A 21586-nucleotide genomic window follows, 5' to 3' on the forward strand; every position below is an offset into this window, starting at 1 on the left:
ACTACAAAAGTAGCTACCAGTGATTCTCCTTCTATAACGTGTTTTTCCTTTATCAGTTGGTTAACTAACATGCCACTATGTAACAAAAGGAAAACATCAATTAGGCATTGAGATAATATATTAGAGGAACCAGGTTTGCATGCACATTATAAAGACAGTTGTATCTCTCCAAGAATATGCTAAAAAATCATTTTGTCAAATATATATTATTCAACAAATCCAACAGTTTCCTGCATGTTATATTTATGGTACAAGATGAATCCATTCATGTTGAAATTGAATTGCATTTCTTTTATGCCAAAATTCAATGCCTGACACAATTATGGAGGAGCCAACTTGACTAAGAGCATGACCATTCATGCCAGCAAATCAAACTAAAATTTGTTGTTTTAACTTAGGTCAAATCCTCTGTAGATGTCATGTTAACATAACCATAGAAAGTCCATTCATGCCAACAAAGAAAACTAAAATTTGTTGTTATAACTTAAGTCAAATCCTCCTTGGATGTCATGTTAACATAACCATAGCAAGTTAGGTCTATGTTGCGTTTGATTAGGTATTTAACCTTTTCTACTCAAATTTTGAAATCAAAAATCACTTGAAAAGGAAGATTTTAATTCTTTATGACATCTGCACAGACATAAATCATTTATACATTTTTGACATATATAGTCATTCTATCCATTTCCATGAACAATCATTTTATCCATGCAAAAGTCATAGTAACTTCTAGGTCATCCCTGAATTGGTGTATGACCAAATTGATGCGTCACACTTGAGGATACTTCTATTTCCTAACGCCAGCGGTACTTCTATCTCTTGACCCCTAGAAACCCTAACCATACCCTAATTTGTTGTACCCATATATCCATGACCTCCTACTTTAAAACAATAATTTCCATGCCCTCTACAAACAGATCAAAAATATTTTGTTCATGGAGAATCATGCCTATTCCTAGATACACTAATGCAACAGGGATTTACAGCCAATCTCGAAACACTCATTGGCCTTCTTAATTACTACTAGTATTTCAACATTTGCAAACAGTTTTTGTCAACCCTATTTGCAAACTTACACATCTGATACCCTCCATTTTAATAAACAATATTGCAGCATTTTAAAAGCAAGATTAAATTGTAGAGGAAGCCATATCATGTGGAGCCAAATAAATGGATAATGATTCAAAATAAAATTCATGATAATTGCATTAACCTAGCATTTCAAGACACAAGCTTTCATGACCAAATTAGTATCTAACAACTTAAATATATTTTGTAAGTGTTGTGCATCTTTTGAGAATGAAGTCCTTGATCAACTGAAACCTCATGACCAGCTCCTAGCAACACAACATGTGTCAGGTTTTTATAATACCTCCAATTCCCAACAACCTTATCGTTCACAACCCATGTACTCCTTCCCGTGTTAAAAAACTCATTGGTTCCATACCAATTCATTGTTCTCATCCATTCTATATTGCTAACAACTCCATCTTGGATATCATTATGGCCCTGATAAGGAAAACAAGAACCTCTTCCAGTACCTTCTCCACCTTCCATTTCACACTCTTCATTATATCATTTACCATAATTTTTTGGACCCTGGGATTACAGGGTACCCACTACAGAACATGTTTAGCATTTAGTGCCCCCTTCACTGATCTCTAGTCCAAGAAACATGCAAGGACGTCCTTTCCATCAAGAGAGAAGTGGTAAGGAACACTCCTCCTCACATCCAAAGGAGTTTCAATACCACTCGCATTCTGAATGTAGTCCAACAAATATTTCCTAGCCTTGTAGGCCTCAAACCACTCTTATTTATGCATGAATTCTAAAACCCGTTCTCCCATTTCCTCCACATGGGTTTTCTGGCTTTTGTGAACAACTCAAAATGGTATGAAACACTGGCATAGTTTTGCACCTAAATTTCTGGGTCTGTCAGCCCATTACCAACCAAAAGCCCACCAAGACGTAATGGAAGTTTTAAGCCACCATAACTGAATGAACCCAATTCTACATTCTCCATTGAATTCTTTCTAGATTTCATTAAAATATAATGACCCAAAGCAGGAACATACTTACCTGCATAGATCTCACCCACCATAAACAAAAGGCGGTTACTGAATTATGGAACTAAGTTGTAAAACTCCTCCAAAGAGGTACAGATATGCTTTGCAACTTGGTTATGGTCGGTAGGGATGTCCTCATCCTTCTATGATATGTTCTAGCCTAAACCCATTGGACTATCAATAAATAAAACACCGAATTTACGATTCCATGGTGAGTCATTTTGATAGAGTTTGACGTCTGGCGAGATTCTCCAGCGCCCCAATTCATAGAAATTACCATTCATGCTTGAGCAGCCTAGGCCCCCTTGCAGCCATAGAATTATGGGTGTCTCTACAATGGGAATATCTGGCTATATTTCCTTATAAAATGGGTAGAACAATCTTGCTTCAGAGGATGCCTTCACATTTAAATACCCAGATCTCCATGGCAATGCTTCCTCTGGCTTCTGTCATCTCCAGATACTCGGCCACACAATGAAGCTTGCATATGGCTCCCTTCTTGGGTCTCTTCTATCATCTCTAGATACTCGGCCACAAAATGAAGCTTGCATATCTGTAAGTTATTTGCATTTGGCAGCGCTCGTCTATAAGTTCTTTTCATTTGGCAGTGGAAGGGAATCGGTCCGGCGGCGCAATAAGACTGTTGCTCAGGAGGCTGTATGCATTTTTTCCCTAACTATTTCTCATAACTTTTTTCCTAAGTATTAACCCAAGGGCATAAAATATTTTAATCGTCTAACATATGATCAGATGCTCCAGATAAGGACACGGTGGCAACTTAGGGAATTGATTTAAGAGGGGAACGCTTTACACCGTAATTACTATAAATCTAATTATATTATAATAAAAGTTAATTATTATAAACCTGATAATATTATAATAAACATAATTACTTTTACCTAAATTAAATATTCCATCACTCTATTCCTCTCTGTGTGAATATAGATCGACAAGAAGTTCTGCTACTCTCCTCTCTAAAATCTATTTGAAGAGTACTCGTGATCAATTTTGTCTTCACCGAACACCCGTGTTATAGTTTCCACATTACTGTCATAAAGGCCATGGAAACGAAGGTGTTAACGAAATAGATGTATTCCACATTGATGGCCATGGCTACATTCATGGCGCTGATCATTGAATTCCAGGTATCGACCATGCCTTTGGTTCTTCCCGCAACTGCAATCACGTCTACACCCCGCCCACAATCACAGCCACAGTCATGCCTCCACCCCTATCCACTTCGAAGTCTATAAGCTTCACAAACGCCATCACGGATATGTTACCATGTTCGAACTAAATTACATTGAGATTAAAGGCAACATCTAGGATTGAAAAAATGAAAATATAGTGAAACAATTATTTGCTTATGCATTGTGTTTAATATTTCATTGGATTAATGTTTTTTTTCAAAGAGAAAAAACAACTTTTTTCATTGATTAAACAAAAGAAAGTTACATATGTTAGATTTTGTATATATCAATTAGTCCCAATTATCTAGATTAATGATTTTATGGCATTTAAGAGCTGCATCTTTAGTGGTTGGGTTAATAACTAGTACAACCACATTAAAAATATTAATGTGGTTGATATAGCCAAAGGCTTCATAAATATAACCAAAAAAACTATTTCAACATGAAGAATGTCTTACTAATGCACATATTTAGACGATTATGCCGCAACCACACTTTTCATGTGTTGCAGTTCTTTTTCTTTATGGAGAAAATCGACTTTCTATAACAACCCCTGTTCATAATATATGAAGAATAGGCGGGGTTCGACTGATACTTCACGGGTTTGGATGATTCTTATAGTACACAAGTATACCCAGGTGACTTTGAAGGTCGTTATTTCCTTCCACATAAAACTTTTCCTTTGTAGAAGTAATTCCATTCGCAGGTATATACAGGTAATTTGGGAGAGCGGAGGTATATGCAGGTAATTCAGGAGAGCGAGCCTATTATTTTGGTCTTCACACAACACAACACAAATCTCAACTCACAGCACAACGCAAAAGAGAAGAGGGATCTTCGCTCCCATTTCAGATCTTCAGGTTTGGAGAGTGGTTGTGGAATTAGGGTTTAGGGTTTTATAAGATATTTAAGAAGTGGCTTCATCCCAAAATGGAAAACAGTGGCAAGAAAATATCAAAATTTTTGGAAACAAATCACTTAGGCCAAGTCAAAATTGCTTCAACAAACAAAATAGGGAAGTGAATTTGGGTAAATGAAAAACAATATCGGGGCATTTTAAAGTGCAAACTTGCTCGCTTTAAATGGGAACAAAGAAGAAGAAAACAGTCCCAGAAAAAGAAAACAAATAAGAGAAACAAAAATAAAGAAGATTCAACCATTTATAATCCCACATCTATGCTTCTTACTTGGTCATCTGATCTCTATGTCCAGGAACTGATGAAGGTCAGGGCAAGGCTGGAAATTTTGGAAGCAAAAAAATAAGAAAGGGACCATAAAATTTCAGAGATTACACTTGGAAATTGATGTTTAATGGAAGGTAATAGGATTCTAAAAGAGCAAGTAACAATGTTACAAGAGGATTTAGAGACAGGAAAACAACAATGGGAAAACATGAAGACAACATGGAAAACCATGAAAGAATCAATAACATCAAACAAGGAAGTGATAATCTCTAAAGCAACTCAAGTGAATACACAAATATCTCAGTAGGTAGTCATTTCCGAAAAAAGGCAAAAGAGAACAAGAGGACAAATGATTCCAAAAGAAATCAAAATCAGAGCTAAGGATACTAATGGTTACATAAGGATGGAGGAAAAAGAAGATTTAAGTTCTCGTAGAGCATAGGAAAGAGAAAAAAAAGACAGAAAAGATAGGGAAACAAACTTTATTATAAGAGGAATAAGAGACTATGGAAAGAATGAAAGCACTCTCAATTTGACAAGAGACTTTTTGAAAGAGAAATTACATTAAAGAGGGAAAAATATGCAAGCAAGGAGGGTGGGAAAGATATGTGAAGAGAGGCCTCGATCCATAAAATTCATCATGGCAAGTGTGCAAGAAAAACATTATCTCTTAAGAAAAAAGAAACACTTGAAAGGCTCACACTTCTTCTTAGATGAAGATCTAACTAGCCAACAACAAGAGGAGAGAAGAAAAGAAGTGGAGAAAATTAGAGCAACAAGAAACAAAGGGAAAAGAGCATGGTTGAATAATGGTAAAGCGGTTATTGCAATGTTTAGGCCTCATGACAAAGAAGGGAAACAAGCTGGCAGTAAAGAAAAAATAGTTAATTCTATAATAGGGAGGAAAACAACAGGATCAACATGGATGAAAAGGGGTGAAGAATCAAATTTGAGTCTTGTGTGCCAAGTCGCATAGCAATCAAATCCTACCTAGGTCTACATAAGTCTAGTTTGTTGGAATTGTAGAGGTTACCCTTGGAGGAGGGGACCTGGGATAGGGCCTATTGCAGAAGGTGGAGACATAATTTGTCTCACAGAAACTCTTGAACATGATGGTTGTAAAACTCCTATGTTTGATGGTTATCTGAAATTAGCAGTTTGGAACAAGGTAATAGAAAATGGCAAAGGATACAGAGGAATATTAGTTTTAGTGAAAGAAAAAGAAGGTCGTCACATTCATGTAGTGAAAGAAGATACAAATAAACAATATTTATGGTTCAAAATAATAGAGAATGAGAACCATATCAGAATTGTAACATGCTATTTCGCACCTCAAGTCTCAAAAACTTACAAAAATAAGGGGCTAGATAGAAAATACCCATATGCAACTTTAAAGCAAGATATTGCCGTATATTCTCAGTAGGGAGAAGTTATTTTAGTGGGAGGTTTCAATGCTAGAACAACAAATCAACAAGCTAGTATTTTTTGTTGCAAAGAGGATCACAATCCTATCTGACTCACTGAAGAGGAGAATCCCCAATGGTTGAGATGTTCAGAAGATGAAAAAGCAATCATTTTGGAGAGGAGTTTCTCATGTTGTGTGGTTCTTTCAACTTAATTACCAGCAATGGTCTAGATAGATGGAAAAGGTCTCACAAGTTCACTTGCAACACATACAATAGGGCAAGCGTTGTTGACTATGTTATTCGTTCACAAAGCTTAATAGAAAGGATATATGAAGTTAAGATTGGAGAGCATATGTGGGACTTAAAATCAAACCATAACAAAATTTATATAAAGCTATCTCGGTTAAAAGAAATGAAGCATAGGAGGAAAACCCAATGTTCTCGACGATTGATATCAAGGGGTAAAATTCTTCTAACACAAGAAAATTGCACTATCTTCGAAACAATGTTGGAGAGATCAATTCAGAAGGGGAAGAGTGGTTCCTAAAGCCTCAATAGTCATGAGTTAACAAATATAATTGAGAGTGCACTTGAGAAGTGAAATGGGCAAACAAATAGGAAATTTGAATGAATTGTTTTCTTGTAAATGCTTGGTTTGATGAGGAATGCAAAATGGCAAGGAAAACATTGAAAAAGGTAGGTGAGGAGAAGATGAATGTAAAGTTATATAAGAATATTTTAAAAATTAAAAAAGATAAGTTCATGCAAACAAGGCGAGAAGAGTTAATATATCTAGGCAAGAATAACCAAAGCTTTTTTGGCAGGAACTTCAACCAAGGAAGAAGAAAATTGAAAATAATATTACTATCAATCAATGGTTTGAATATGAAAGACAACTCTATGAGAAAGAATCAGAGGATGACCCTCCTCCCAGGATCAAAACAACTACAAAGATTTTCACATTACAGGAAGTGGAGATAGGAATTAAGAAGTTGAAAACAGAAAAGGAAAAGGACTTGGTTGAACTTCAAGGAGAATATCTAAAGTGGGGAATGAACATCCTTGCACCACACATCATGGAAATATTCAACAACGTCATTTGGCAAGGATTCCCAAGAGATTGGACAACTAGTCTAGCAATATCCCTTTTTAAAAGTGGAGAAATTAATAATCCTTCCAACTATAAAACTAGTATGATCAATCCTTTATTTTCAAATCTCATCAACGACATGGTAGAAAATAGAATCGGTAAGTGGGCGGAAGTAAAAGAAAACAGGGAAAAAGGGAAAGCAGGTTTTATGCCGAAACATTCTACAATAGATCATGGTATCATGTTCAGACACATTATTGAAAAGGTTTGGGGGGTAAAGAAGAAGTATTATGTTTCTCTGTTGACTTCAAAAAGGCATTTGACATAATCCCTAGAGATAAGTTGTGGAGTAGAATGCAAGAACTTGAAATTCCTTTGCATTATAGAGTCGTTGTCCATAGGTTTTATGAAGAGGTGAAAGTCAAATTTAGAACTTCAACAAGAATTTGAGAAAGCTTTAGAAGTGACATCGGAGTCAAGCAAGGTTGCCCTTTATCCCCTACTCTTTTTTATTTATATATTATAAATTGGAAGAGTGGTTAAATCTACAAGGTGAGGATGGTGTTCGGTTGGGGGATTTGTGATAAAGCTTCTTTTATATGATGATGACCTTGTATTTATTGCTAAATCGGCCCACGAATTGCAAATGCACCTATATGCCCTTAAGAATTTTTGTAAAGCGGTGGGAATGCAAGTCAATACTAGCAAGACCAAAATAATGATTTTCTCAAGTAAAAAAAGCAGAGCCAACATACATTCTTCTTTGAAGGCAACATTCTTGAAGAATTAAATGAACACAAGTACCTCAGGATTGATTCAACAACAAGCTTAATTGGGAGGACTACAAAAAAAAAGACAAATTTAGGAGGGTGGAAATCCTTATATGCTCTTCAAAACATATGTAGAGAGGCAGAGTTATGGGATGGGAAAATGATTAAAGTGCTTTTTGGGCTCCTAGTTTGTCCAGTGATATTATATGGGTGTGAATTGTGGGCTAGCAACATCCTTGTCTCAAAATGGAAGCAAATTGAGAAAATCCAAAAACGCTTGATCATGAGCAAGGTTAAAATAAAAAGTTTAGTTCCTTATGATATAATGTTGAGTGAAACTGGAGCAAATCCCATCGAAGCAATTTCTATGGTGCATCTCATAAGGTACCTATAAATAATTGAGAAAATGGGAGAAGGTAGATGGCCTAAAGTTATCTTCAATGAAGGAATGAGTGAAAGGAACAAAACATGGATGAGTGAAAACAACAAATGGATGCAAAAATGGAATATTTAACTCAATGTTTGTCCCACAAATAGCAAAGAGTTAAAGAATTTTGTTATGGAGAAGGGGGAAAAGAGTTGGGTAGAAAGAAGAAGTACTATGTTTAGGAATTCAACACCACTTGTGATCTCCAACAAAAATAGTACATTGGAGCTAACATTCCATGGAGAGAAAAGATTCTTATTGGTCAATTAAGAACTAACTCGCATCAAATTCGGTGCGAAACGAGTCAGTTGAAAAGACCTAAACAAGATTGGGAAGAACGGGTGTGTACTTTTTGCACTTCTGGGACAATGGAATCGGAAAAACATTTCATTTTGGAATGTGATGCTTTCAGAGACATGAGAGATAGTTACAACAATCAGTGCCTTGGCATTATCTTTTCAATAAGGGGACTATTAGAAGATTGGGTCAACTCATCATTAATTTGAGTAATAAAAGGATTGAATTGCAAAAGGAAAAAAGTAGGGAAGCTTGTGGTCCCATAGATTATTTCTAGTCTGTGGAGGTTAAAATTTCATTCATTCCATGTATAAAAAAGTTATGGGTCAACTTTAACCTTAAAAAACAATATTTATAAATGAATGTTATAAATCCTGCTGGGTGGGGGAGCCACGTGGCACGAATCTAATTTTTTAAATTTATTAAAAGTAATGGACCATTTTGCTAAATAAAATTTGCTTATACATAAATGAATGTTATAAATAATGATGATGAACTTATCATAGAGGATATTATTAGAATTGGAATAATCTCAAATCCCTAGGAAATTGATGAGTGACCACATGGCAGGAATCTAATTTTTTTAATTTATCAAAAGTCAATGCAACCTAACAAACCCTTTAATGCACTACAACCAGTTGATAAGCATTAAGACAAAGCATACACTGAGCATAATCCCTTGATAATCAATCTAGACCTTCAATTGTAAAAATAAAAACCAACAAATTCTCATCTACTTTAAATGAAAATAAAAAATCTTTATCACTTAATTTTTAGTTAATAAAAAAAATAATAATACATTTAATAATTTAACTACTAATTAAATTTTAATTAATATAAATATAAATATGTTGTGATTGTTTAGTGCTTAGAGCTAATTTCACAATAATCGAAACGTGGACTCATAAATAGCTACTATAGAATTAGTTCCAAGCACTAAACAATATAACCTCTGCAAAAATCTTCAAACAATCCATAAATGGTTTAAGTATGTAAAATATATACTCTAACTATTTTAATTAAAAAAAGGTTTTAAATATAAAATATATATTCTAAACATTTTAATTCTTCTTAACTAGAAATATATATTTTTTTTTAATATTGTAAGTCTAATTTAAAAGCAAATACGAAAACACATCTTTATAGATTTGATAAAATCCTTAGTCGTAAAAAAAATATTAAAAATTAAAATTATTATTTTATAAATTAATTTAAAATATAGTTTATAAAAAATATGAGATATTGGAAAGGTCGAAATTTGAAACAGCATTCTAAAAACTTAAATTAACAATTACAATATTTCTATATTCATAATAGTCAACGATAATTAACTACTGTTTATGCGACACGTATTATCACGATATTCGGAGAATGAGGATCACAGCAGGGCATTACATTATCGTATTCAGTTAAACTTCTTGTTACAGCAGGACTATATCGTAGAGCAGTACACTACACTACATTATCGTATTCACCATTTTCCAAGCAGATGTATTCGCTGTTTTCCTGGCGCTCATTCACCGGAAGAGCTCTTTTCCCACACGGACGGCATAGTCGTTCCCAGAAGCGGCGATGCGGTATTCTGGAGAAGGCGGGAGCAGTTTTCCCAGATCATTCCTCGTCAACAATCCCCTTCAAAACGTTATTCCAAGAAGAAGAACTCTTGGCCGATTCCCAATTGAAGCCCGGGAAAGGATAAATTATGCAGCCCATAAGTTGGAGATCAACAAAAACCATATGACATGCAATTCTAAATACGCTCCAGGAGCATCAACATCAATCCCGCCTAATAATTCATGAATAAAAGAATGAATGTGATTTGACCTGAAGTAACAGGGTATTCAGAGGATGGGTTTTCGACAGCTTGGAAACATTTGATGTCGGTGTTGTAGTTCGTGCTTGTGCAGGCGAGAATGCAGGAATTATGATGCAGGAGAGGACCATAACAACACCTCCTACATTTTTCATCCTTGCCCAGGTCCTACAAATCCTCGAAGTCCTCTACCCATTGTTCCCTTACCTCTTTCTAGTTTATTACAGTTTTGCGCCATGTTATCTTGACCTTCTTACACCCTGTAAGTATCTATGGCGCTAACTTGCATCAACTCTAGAGACTTGCAATGGTGAATTTCATGAGGTCCAATAGACTTGCAAAAGGCACAAAACAAAGTTCTAGCAAAACTTTCGTACTTCTTCATCATTAGGAAAGTTGCGGGTGTATGCCCCCACAACCTAAAAATTTCAAATTAGCGGCACCACTGTCCATGTATTTGGTTAAAATGGGGCATGCATCCCTATAATTCCCTTCCTTATGCACTAGACCTTGCTCGTTGTCTTTCCCCTTTGCCAAGTCCTACAATTGTATACTAAGCACTGCGATATGTGACTAAGGCTAAGTTATACAAAGATTCTCTCTTGCTACTACAAGTGTTTGGGATGCTTCTAATTTGAGTCCTCTCACCAAGTTTTATGTTACTAAGGCTAAGTTATACAAAGATTCTCTCTTGCTATTACAGGGATTCTTCTAATTTGAGTGCTCTCACCTAGCCTTTTGACTTGGTCTGAGTATCTTGTTGAGTTAGCAACACAAGGATATGAGGTAACATAATTGCAATAAACCATTCCTTATGTTGCTCTTTGAGTATCTCAAACAAAAATTTACCCAATGGTACTTTAAACCATTGGTTGTAATCCCAAATGGATTCATATGTCCTCTATTTAATCTCCTTAAACTCTGTTATGCACTAGGATGAAAACTTAGGCCTACGAAACTCCTTCATTATTGCTTGCTTAATGTCCTGCAATGACCTTGGTTGTGAAGGTGGAGTATTACTCTTATGTTTCTTGTACCAAGCTAAAGCATGATCTCTAAGGGTAGTTCCCAAGTGTTCAATCTTGGCATTTTCATCCTGGACATTACTAACAACCCGAACCGTCTCATAGAAAAACAAGTGTTGTTTGGGGTCTTCATTCCCAACACTGTGAAAAATGGTAGCTTCAAGGTGTTTGCCATTTTTCTCTGTCTACCATCTCTTAACAATGTTCTGTTACATCGAACTAGTATCAGTTGTGATCCACTCCCTCCTAACTGATTATTCTAACTCTGGCTACTACATTGACTCCCTCCACTTCCTTGAATAAGTACAATATGCAACACACTCCTAGGAGAACTTACCTTTGTGTAAATAGGTGCATGCAAAGTCACAGGCTTGGCACAAGGTGTACTTTGAATATGATCCTTGTGATGCATGTTCTATGTTATTCTTGGACTAGGTTGCAAATCCCACACCACCTCTCTCCTTCTATGTGTGGCATGCCAATGCACACTTGATTTGGACTTCTCCAATATCCCCTGCTTCTTCTTCTCTTATGACATTTCATTATCCTTTTTGTTGGGCTTTGATTAATCACAAACACTGATGCAGACCTCTCTCGTCTATCACTACCACTTTGGAACCTTCTACCATTGTTCAAAACACCAGCCTCAAACTCTATTATACTGCTCCTTTCACACACTATTCAATTGACTTCCTTGGCATACCCTTTCTACAATCTTCATCACGGACATTTTATACCTCCTTTGTCCTTTACTTTTTGTTACCCTACATCCTAGTCCTCTTCCCTCAGATTATTCCCCAACCATCCCCCATCTCACCCCTAGTGCACAAAAGGGTTTGGCAATTTATAGTGTTAGATTCCATCATCAAAATACCTTTGTTGCCCAAAATAAATTCACAAAGACCGATAATGCTTGAATAAACTATCCCCACGGGCCTCCCAATTTTTTTCGTTCAACAACTATATATGAGATAATAGATTCGATAACAAAATCTATAATATACCCTCTAATCATGCTCTCAAATTGGATATCAACAACTCAAGTAATTTGGTTATCCACCAACTGGAAAAGGAAAATTTTAGGGGCTAATATTCGCAAGTGGGCTAATTTTCCCTAATTTGCCAAGTTTTATAGTATAAAATCTTTTTAACTTAAATATCACCAAAATTATATAGAAACTATATATAAAATCATTATGAATATGAATTTTACAAATATATCACCAAATATTTTATAGTTTGCATATTAGGGACTCGTAATGTTTTCCAAGGTTTCTAAACTTTAATACAAATTTTCATCCTTAAAATTTTCCTTGCAGTCCGAGTCTTCAAACTCACTTAGGAGTCCAGCTTCTAGGTTCGTCCAACCTCCATTTTATGCTCTAATTGTTAAGATTTCGAATCTAATCTACAGATAACTAAGGAAATTCAAAAAAGAGGATTTCGTGGAGATCCTCTCTAACCATGTATCTCTCTAGCCATTTATCAACACAAACCCTATGGTCCCCAATTTCACAAGCACCAAACACTTTTAACTTGGTTTCAAACCACTTGCCAATTTCTTCTTTGATAGGGTTCTACATCCCCCTTAATCAAAAACCCAGGTCTCAACAACAAAAACATTTGTTGACGCTAAATTGTTTTTGAACTCAGTTATTTCTAGGTACCAACCCTTTGTGGCAACACTTGTGAAATAGGGAGGTCTCACTCGAGGCACCTATGGGGGATTGTGAGAAACAGGCTTTTACATATTAAAAACAAATGAGAATTTTTCATGACCATCATCCTACCATGCCACAACTCAAGATTATACGCATAACACACTTTGCAGCTACTAATATCACATACAAATCATTCTCAATAGCAAAAATTAAAAGAAAAAAAGTGTGCCCATTATTCATAACATTATATTATATTCATTCAACCATTAATACCATAGCTAAACACTACACATAAAAAAAATTAACATGCAACCACAGAACACAAATATATAGAAATTCAAACATTATTCTATTACCAAAAAGGTTGAATGGTATTACACCAACTCTTAATATAGAATGGAACGGAGAAAAACATAAAAGAACAAAACTTGAAAACATAACCCTAATCCAGTCGACTTCTAATGACTTATACAAGATTACATGCATACAATTCTCGCTCGAAATACTTCTAGTAAAACTCATACGTTGGGCAACTAAATTGTTGGTTACCAAAACTAGAATCACTCAAAATGTAGGCATTTGAAATTTGAATTTAGGCAACTTTTTTCTTGGTCATTTCTTTTTTTTTAAATGGTAATTTTCTTCTAATTATTATTGGCTATGAATGACTATGGTTAATGATTGTATAAATATGATTGCTTATGGTTTGTTTATGGATTTCCATGTTCGGTATGTTTAACCATCATTGACTATGTTTTGCCTATGAATGACTATGGTTAATGATTGTAGGAATATGATTGCTCATGGTTTTCTTATGGATGAACATGGTTTGACTATGATTGACCATCATTTGGCCATGGTTTGACTATGTTCAATTATAGTTCAAAATGATTGACTATAATTGACCATCTTTGAATATTGTTTGACAATGGTTTACCATATTTTGACTATGGTTTGTCTATTTTTGACCATCATTTGACTATGGTTACTATTGCAATGATGATTAACCATGGTTAACCCTAGCCATCCACTATATGCTTCCATATTTAACACTTGGAAATAGATTTTGAAACAAAAAATTATATCGATTGAGATAGATTAGACAATTAAAAACTATATTGGAAATGATTTATTATCAAGATGTTTTTACTAAACTAATCCAAGTCTAACCCAAAATTAAACCTATGACCCCCCAATTGCAAAGTGTGCTTTAGTAGTGGGAGCTCGATCAATTAAGCTAATCTCTAGGGAAAACAATTATTATTATATCAAAATTATATTTATGTTATAATTAATATAATAATTTTAATATAATAAAATATTAAGACAACATTATTATAATTACTAATAATATTAATATTAATTTTATTAATATTTTCCTAAGTTAAATATTAGCCAAAAATTTTCATTAATAAAGCAAAGTTGACATTAAATTCACAAATAAATTTTGCAAAAGATACTTGTAATGAAAAGCTCCATAATAGTAATATTTAATATTAATTATTAATAATAATAATCTATTTTAATATTATTACTCATTCCTTTAATATAAACATTAAAATTATTATAAAGTTTACAGATTCACTAATTTTTTTCTAAATAAAATATAAAATTATTATAAAACTTATGATTATAATTAATATAATAATATATAATATTAAATAATTATATTATTAATAACATAAATATTAAAATATTATTTTCATATAAAAATTAAAACTAAAATTAACTTCAACCCTCTTACTATTCTTAACCTTTGCGATGTAATACAACCTAAAAGTAATGACCTAAAGTAATAAAACTTCACATTATTATAATATAAAAATATTTAGTAATAAAACCTAATATTATTATAAACGTTAAACGTAAAGTTTAAAATGATAAAATTTATGTTACCTTAGCTGTTTTTATCCATATCTATTTACATTTCCAAAATTGAAATTTTCATGAATTGTTTGGTTTTTACTCACATCCATTAATATTTTATATCATAAAAATAAAATATTAAAAAATTTTAATTAATTACTTACTTTCTTAAAATCTCATTAACTATATTAATCTTAATAAACATTAATAATTATAATCATTATTATATAATAATTTTATATTTATAATAAACCTAATTATTATAAATCTAATTATATTATAATTAAACTCAATTATTATAAACCTAATAATATTATAATAAACCTAATTTTTTTTTAGGTAAAATAAATATTCAATCACTCTGTTCCTCTCTCTGCGGATCTAGATCGACAGGGAAGTTCCCTACCCTCTTCTCCGAAATCCAAATCCATTTGAAGAGTACTCGTGACCGATTTTGTCTTCACGACACATTCGTGTTACAGTTCTTAGTCACTTTCATTAAACGCAAGGGCGATGAAAGCGTGAATGAAACAAAGGCATTTCAGAGTATAAAAACATTATGAGAGTGGGTTTAAATCATTGCGAGATTACAAAATATTAATAACATTAAAAATATTGTTATTTCTAAATTTAAAGAAAAAATGTGGTGTGAGAAAAATTTAGCAGCTAAAAGAAAATTAAGATATTATAAGAAGGTCATCAATCCCAATCTAGAAGATCAAAATTATCTCTTTGTTTTAACTAGCTCAAAGAAGAAAATTAATATAGCCAAGATATTCTCTCTGTTTTAACTAGCTCAAAGAAGAAAATTCAGAAAATTAATATAGCCAAGATTAGAACGACCTCTCATGATCTCCATAGTGAAAGAGGGCGTTGGGCAGTGCCTAAAACACTATGGATGGAAAGGATGTGCCATCTTTGTCAAAATATGAACATCGAAGATGAAAATCACTTTCTCTTAGAGTGCCCGAGTACAACCACATTAGATCTCAATTTCATAATCTTTGTTGCAACATTGACCTTCCTAGCCTTTTAGGATGTCAAAATTATAGTGAGCTCGGGAGGCTTCTCTCCAAGCTTTTTTAGGATACGAATAAAATCTTAAATAAAAATAAATAATTCGTTTCTTTAGGTCCAGTAGACCAAAATTGCATTTTACGATGTCAAAATTATAGTGAGCAAGGCTTCTCTCCAAGACAAAAAACAATTTCTTTCATTGATTAAATAAAAGGAAGTACATATCTTAGATTATGTATGCATCAATTAGTCTCATTTATCTGGATTAATGATTTTATAGCATTTAATAGTTGTATTTAGTTGTTAGACCAATAATTAATTTTTAGTTAATAAAAAAATAATTATGATAAATATTTGTAAAATATGATGATGATAATGATGATGATGGTTAACGTCCGCTGAGACCAAATAATAGTCTATCGGACCTAAAGAAACAAATTATCTATTTTGATTTAAGATTTTATTCCTATGCTCAAAAAGCTTGGAGAGAAGTCTCCCGAGCTCACTATAATTTTGACATTGTAAAAGGCTAGGAAGGTCAGTATTGTAACAAAGATTGTGAAACTGAGATCTAATGTGGTTATACGCGGGGCACTCTAAGAGGAAGTGGTTTTCATCCTCGATGTTCCTATTCTCCCATATATGGCAGATCCTTTCCGTCCATGGCGTTTTAGGAACTGCCCAACGACCTGTTTCACTATGGAGCTCATGAGAATTCGTTCTAATCTTTGCTATATTAATTTTCTTCTTTGAGCTAGTTAAAATAGAGAGATACTTTTGATCTTCTAGGGTGGGGTTGATGACCTTCTTATAATAACTTAATTTTCTTTTAGCCGCTAAGTCTTTCTCACACCGCATTTTTTTTTGAACTTAGAAGTAACAATATCTTTAATGTTATTTATGTTTTGCAATGCATCATTTTCGTTGATCTCCCAATAGTTTAACCAAGCCCTTGTGTCTTTATGCCACCCTCGATTGAGCCTTAGGTGGTTTTGGCTAGAATTTAAAGCTAGCTTAGGAAGTCTATGATCGTCTATGTTACTGATTTTGTGCTTGTACAACAGAAACCTAAGCATAGCTAGGCTCTCAATAGGGGAAAGACCTGCTTCTATAAGGAGAATAGGATAGGGTGTATTACTTTTAATTTTCAGGTTATAAGTTATAAAACGCTTCTGGATTTGCTCAATCTTTCTCCATGATTCTCTGGAGATGCTGCAACCCCAAACCTCACAGCCATATAAGATAATAGGAGTGACTAAAGTTTCAAAGAGGAACTTCTTTTTATCCCACATTACAAGGTTTGCTATTTTACAATTATTTTCAAGACCAAAGTAAGCTTTCCACCCCCCATTAATCCTTTTCTCAATGCTATGGTTCCAGTTGAGCTTGTGATGAATATCAATTCCTAGGTACTTGTAAGAATACACTTCCTCCAAGTTATTATTGTCATACATAAAATTAGCGTAAGTGTCCTTCTTGGATTTGATAATCATAACTTTTGTTTTGTCAGTGTTAACAGTGATACCCATGGTAGAGCAGAAATCCTTAAGAAGCCTGAGTTGCTTATTAAGATCAGATGGGCACCTTGCCAAAAGAACAATATCGTCAGCATAAAGAAGAAGGATGACGACTATCCCAGCTAAGATCGTGCCATCACATCCTGCTTCCTCTAAATAGCCTTCGAGCTTATCGATGTAAATGCCAAATAGGGTAGGGGAGAGGGGGCAACCTTGTTTAACTCCGATGTTACACTTAATATCTTTCGACCACCCTTCATTGCTCTTTAGCTTGGCAATTACATTCTCGTATAACCTTATAGCGGCAGCTCTCAACTCGAGAGGAACCTTTAGCTCTTCTAATCTATTCCAAAGGTTGTATCTAGGAACCGTATCGAAAGCTTTTCTAAAGCCCACAAAGCAACAAAATAAATTGGATTTATCATTACGACATTCCTCCGCAATGATCCTAAGCGTAACAAGGTGGTCTGTTGTTGAGTGATGCCTTCTGAAACTTGCTTGGCCTTGAGTGATGCCTTCTTATATAATCTAACCATTTTATTTTTATTTTTTTTATTTAAAAATATATTTTTTTAATATTGTAATTTTAATTTAAAACAAGAAAGTTAGCTATGTTAGATCATGTATACATCAATTAGTCCCAATTATCTGGATTAATGATTTTATGGCATTTAACAGCTGTATTTTAGTTGTTGGACTAATAATTAATTTTAGTTAATAAATTTTTTTATGATAAATATTTTAAATATTTGTAAAATATATAATCTTATAAAAAAATTTAAAATTATTATTTTATATATTAACTTAAATATAGTTTATAAAAAATATGAGATATTGGAAAGGTCGAAATTTGAAAAAGCATTCTAAAAACTTAAAATAACAATTAAAATATTTCTACATTAAAACGATAATTAACCACTGTATATGCGACACGTATTATCACGATATTCGGAGAATGATGATGACAACAGGACATTATATTATCGTATTCAGTTAAAGCTGTTGTTACAGCAGGACTATACATTATCGTATTCACTTAAACTTCTTGTTACAGCAGTACGTTACATCATCGTATTCACCATTTTCCAAGGAGATATATCCGCTCTTTTCCTGGCGCTTAATCACCGGAAGAGCTCTTTTCCCACACGGCATAGTCGTTCCCAGAAGCGGCGATGCGGTATTCTGGAGAAGGCGGGAGCAGTTTTCCCAGATCATTCCTCGGCCCTATCTTCGTCACAATCTTTTCGTCAATAGCCGCCAGGTACAGGTCGCTCTCGGCAGCTGTAATATTGCAATTGCTGTTAGCATTTATGTTATTTCTCTTGCGTACGGCGGTCAGGTTTTTAATTTCATCCTTCAAATTCCCGTCCACGAAATGATCATAAAACTGCACATTAAAAACAAGCTTATCAATTTACTTAATATCGACCTTAATTAGTCGTAAATAACGCAAGAAAATAGAATAGTAGATGATTACAATGGTGGGAATGCCGGGATGAGTCAGAATGTAGGCGTAGCCCTGCAGCAGTTTATCCGAGGGGAAGGGCCAGAGGTTCTGGGTGGAGCCGGTGTCGTGATTTTCTATGAAGGTGACGGCCTTCTGGGGCAACAGGCCGATCATGCCAGCGGGTTTTCCGTTGGAATCCTTTAGGCTGGAGAGGTCATTAGATTTCAGTGCGTCCTGCAGGATCCCTTTGGTAGGGAAATCGAAGGCAGAGGCGCGGTCACCCGTTGAGTGCACCCAATCCACCACTTTTTGGCGATCGGTGTCCCACATCTCCCCAACTGTGAAATTGGGGGTGGTGTTTTGTATATAGCTGCCCAGCAGGTGTCCGGCGTAGCCCTCGACGAAGTCGAACCTCCACCCATCAAAGCCGACATTGGACTTGAGCCAACTCATCCACTCCGACAAATCTTGCTGTATCTTGGCATTGGTGTGGTCCACGTCCGGGGCTGCCGTGTAGTCATCGCCGGTGTCCGTCTGGCCGGAGCCGCACGGATATGGCTGGTCATTCACGGTGACTGCCCAGGTGCCCCAGTCGAGAGTACCGTCCCCCTTCCCGCCCTCAAACACGCACCAATATCCTTTATCGTCCTGCTTCGTCCCTGTCCGATGGTTTATAACGATGTCGCCCACAGTCCCAATTCCCTTTTGGTGGAACGCATTCACGGCATCCTTCAGTTGTTGCTCGCTCCCGTACTTGGATGAGTCTAAATCATAGAGTTTCCCTGGCAAATAACCTAATTCGCAACAAAACACAAACAGATTTCGATTGGAATTTGTAACTTTTATCATACTGCCATCACAACTCTCTCTCATCTGCGTATGCTTGATGGGCGCTCAGAATCAACCCAAAAGTTACCTCGAAAAAACATGAAACCCAACAAATCCATTTACTTACCTTCAGGAGACACGGATTGTGAGGCCGGCGGAAACCAGACGTCCGTAATGCCGAAGTCCGCTGCATCGTCTACAATTCCCTTCAATACGTTATACCATGGAGAAGAACTCTTGGCCGATTCCCAATTGAAGCCCTGGAAAGGTTAAATTATGGAGGCCATCATTTCCCGTCCAATAAAAGGCATATCAGTTGCATTAGTGACATAAACATCAATCCTACCTAACAATTCATGAATGAAAGAATGGATGTGATTTGACCTGAAGTAAGAGGGTATTCAGAGGATCGGAAACTGTTGATGTCGGCGTTGTAGGTTGTGCTTGTGCAGGCGAGGCTGCATTGACTATGATGCAGGAGGACCATAAGAATAAAGACAGCGACCCAAACTTGGCCATTCTAATCTCCTATGGTGGTCTCACTTGAAGCTGTACTCTACAAAGGTTATATATTTATGGAGGCCATCATTTCCAGTCGAACAAAAGCCATATCAGTTGCATTTCTAAATACGCATCAGTGACATTAACATCGATCCTGCCTAACAATTCATGAATGAAAGAATGAATGTGATTTGACCTGAAGTAAGAGGGTATTCAGAGGATCCGAAATTGTTGATGTCGGCGTTGTAGGTTGTGCTTGTGCAGGCGAGGCTGCATTGACAGCCATCCAAACTTGGCCATTCGAATCTGCTAGGTTGATCTCAGATGAGCTGTTTTCTATCAGACACCTATCATTGATGTTTGTCTAAAAATGTATAACGGCGGCAGCGAAAATGAAGCGAAGGCGTGAGTCACAACTCACAACATGGAAACCGTTTCACAAAACGGGCAAAGTGTGAAAAGTCGTCCAACAAATACTCACCAGATTTCGTTTCTTAATGGAATCGTTATGTGGATAATAATTACACGTTCATAATCAAATTTTCCAAAACTCATATTTTAAATAATTTAATTAGAAATCAAATTAATACGTAAAGGTTTTAATTTTTAATGTGGAAAAGGTTAGGCCATATCTTCCTTAAAGCGCTAAGGTATGAAATTTTCGCGTATGCCTGGCACGTTATTGGTTGGGTTCGTCCTGGGGAGATCTTTGACTAAAAAAAGTATATTTACGCGAGGTTCTAGATGTCTGAAGGGTTGGGAAAAGGTCCAGGTTCAGGAGGTTCTTATCTGACCCATATTATGTATATATAAAGGTAGGATCCGAGTATGCGTGGCACACTCACGGTGGGTTGTTGAGTTCGTCCTCGGTGGGCACACATCTTTTAAAAATGCATATATGGAAAAGAAGGTCCAGGTTCAGGAAGTTATTATTTGACCGTTATTACTTCGTCGTATCTATAAATAAAATTGAACAATTAAATTATTAAATAAATATAGAAATCTTAAATTAATTTACTATTAATTTATTTTATTTCAAAATTAGATAATAATAATAAATAAATATAGAAATCTCTTATATCAATTCATTATTAATTTATTTTATTTTAAATTAGATAATAATAATAAATAAATATAGAAATCTCTTATATCAATTTACTATTAATTTAGATAATAATAATAAAGTGATGGTGATAATAATAATTATTATTCTTGCAGCTGTAGGATATAATGATTTTAGAAAATGCATTAACCGTAAATTTTTCTAATTTGATAAAAAAAAATAACATAAATGATGATTGGGTGTGTGGCTCCTCTTATTAAGTCATGATGACATGGTTGTATTTCGCCAGCCAGCGTACGATTGAGTGAAGCATTCATACTGTTATGATAACTACTTGCTCTCCTTATATGCTCCTCATTTCCAAAGCTTTTGCCCAACCTTTAGGGGAGGGACGCCATTACTTGTGCGCCCTCCCCGC

General features: G+C 34.9%; 1 protein-coding gene and 1 pseudogene across 2 annotated transcripts; both read right to left on the minus strand.

Annotated features, from left to right (window-relative positions):
- Positions 1-1254: 1254 nt before the first annotated feature.
- LOC149157701 (serine carboxypeptidase-like 50 pseudogene) lies at positions 1255-3335 on the minus strand (annotated as a pseudogene).
- A 15051-nt stretch (positions 3336-18386) lies between these two features.
- Positions 18387-20573, minus strand: LOC149157702 (alpha-amylase-like). 2 transcript variants are annotated; one of them, XM_089435968.1, is made up of 5 exons: positions 20302-20573; positions 19989-20153; positions 19732-19864; positions 18807-19570; positions 18387-18716 (listed from the first exon to the last, which is right to left on the minus strand). In XM_089435968.1, exons 2-5 carry the CDS (start codon positions 20121-20123, stop codon positions 18447-18449), a joined length of 1302 nt encoding a protein of 433 aa, XP_089292094.1. In that variant the 5' UTR covers positions 20124-20153; positions 20302-20573; the 3' UTR covers positions 18387-18446. The 2 variants fall into 2 exon arrangements, with proteins under 2 accessions (XP_089292094.1, XP_089292093.1); XM_089435967.1 differs by having other exon boundaries at positions 19989-20160.
- Between the last annotated feature and the right edge of the window lie 1013 nt (positions 20574-21586).

The sequence above is a fragment of the Pinus tabuliformis genome, chromosome 5_2 (assembly GCF_031772625.1).
Source record: "Pinus tabuliformis cultivar Carrire ecotype Pingquan chromosome 5_2, CPIR1, whole genome shotgun sequence".
Lineage (NCBI taxonomy): Eukaryota > Viridiplantae > Streptophyta > Pinopsida > Pinales > Pinaceae > Pinus > Pinus tabuliformis.